The sequence below is a fragment of the Sphaeroforma arctica genome (genome assembly GCF_001186125.1).
Source record: "Sphaeroforma arctica JP610 unplaced genomic scaffold supercont1.6010, whole genome shotgun sequence".
Lineage (NCBI taxonomy): Eukaryota > Ichthyosporea > Ichthyophonida > Sphaeroforma > Sphaeroforma arctica.
Genome location: NW_014034548.1, coordinates 1 through 1,781, shown reverse-complemented (window position 1 = coordinate 1,781; position 1,781 = coordinate 1). Strand labels below are relative to the sequence as shown.

Here is a 1,781-nt window from a genome sequence, read left to right as displayed (position 1 = left end):
ATATATATAAATTGGATATACACACACGACATACATTCTACTACGTACATTTTTAGACATGATTAGTCGCTTATCAAATAAAGACATCAGTATACTTGGACTATTATACCCACCTGTTTGGTGTGTAACCCCATAATAACATCGATATACTTGCACTATACGCACACCTGTTCCAGGGCCAATCTGGTACGCTCGTGGTCCTTGTACTCCTGCGCCTTCTGCTGTTCCAGCTCTGTAATTCTCTCTGTCAGTCGCAGCACCTCTCCATCGTCCACTACCGCAGTAGTGATAGGCTCAACCAAGTTCTTCTGCGAATGTAGTAAGGTATGCGATACAACGATTCACGATCTCTCACAGGTGTATTAAAATCGGGTTGTGTGTATACGCATGTGAAACATGAGTGTGCAGTCAGGTGCATACCTGTTGAGCTAAGAATGATAATAAAAACACTTGACCCTATATTACCAATAGAATTCCCGTAAAAACTAATTACCGATAGAACTCGCATAAAAACGAAGGTACACCAATACGAGTACAAATAAATGATACTCAATATACAAATTCAGACAATACCTGAGCGTGGGGCGTAGCACCACTAGCACGCGGAGAGTTGGCCAGCCTAGAGTCACTCACTCCCACCGCACCCGCACGAACACCCGAGCCAGCAGGTGTCTGCATATTGGTAGTACTCTGAGCAGGTGTCTTGGTACCAGCTCCAGCTCTGCTGCTATTCGGGCTAGCGGAGCTGGTACCAGCTCTTACGCTCGGGCTGACACTCGCCTTCCCGATGCGCGGTTCCTGCATGGGCGTTGCCTTGGACCGAGGTACCGAACTGGTTGCCCCGGGCCTCGGCAAGCGAGAGGTGGGGCTGCGTGTGGTAGCGGGAGACGTCGGTGTATGTACGCGTGTGGGTATGCTAGACCCTCCCGCCACCACACGAGTCTGCGTAGGGGTGCTCACAACAGGGGTGGGTGTGTGCAGAGGCTGCACCTGCGACTGGCGGATGAACGATCCGTGCTTAGCGGTGCACTCGAAGTACCGAACATCTTGCACGCTGCCGTCGTTCTTGCCCACTATGGTGTGGAGAAGAGCATAGTGGCCCGGCCAGATGAGAGCATGCGTAAGATTGAAACCACACATACATCTGGATTTATATATATCTGAAAGGCTTCCATGTCGGACTATATCTGGATTTGAGTCATGACATACATGTATGAATGTGCGGATATGCACGTGTGTATGGGTAAGTGCTTAAAATTGCAACTATCTTTTAAAAGAAGTTGGGTATTTTTTTATCTTTCAGACAAATATGCTCCAAAGATTGACTACAGATGTACACGAATCAGTTGAATCTGAGTGATTTTAGATGTAGGTGTAGAAATATACAATGATGATTTTTTTAGGTGCGTTTATTACACTACAAGAAAAAAAAGTAAATGTACATTCGATAATAGAAATAATCGTATACACACGAATGCAAATAAAATAAATAAAAGTATGAAAAACAGAAAATCGTTTAGTAAACGATAATAACTTACGGTATGCACGTTACGACCCATAGAAGAGAACAGTCCATTACAAAAATTGATATCTGAGTATAAATTGATTTCCGAAATACCTAAGAACGTGTCAGTACCAATAGAACAAAATAAATGAAGACATGAGACACTATCACTATTGTATACATCCAATCAAGTATAATATATATATGCCTACAAAATGACTTCGTTTTAAAGGTACAATATCGAGAGTTTTAACAGCTGATATAAAATAGAAAGACA

General features: G+C 43.3%; 1 protein-coding gene across 1 annotated transcript; it reads right to left on the bottom strand.

Annotated features, from left to right (window-relative positions):
- Nucleotides 1–156: 156 nt before the first annotated feature.
- On the bottom strand, nt 157–1,140 carry SARC_15367 (hypothetical protein; the record flags this gene model as incomplete). Its single annotated transcript, XM_014290511.1, has 2 exons — nt 157–308; nt 574–1,140. Coding segments are annotated over 2 exons (719 nt in total), but the record flags the coding sequence as incomplete, so codon positions are not given.
- Between the last annotated feature and the right edge of the window lie 641 nt (nt 1,141–1,781).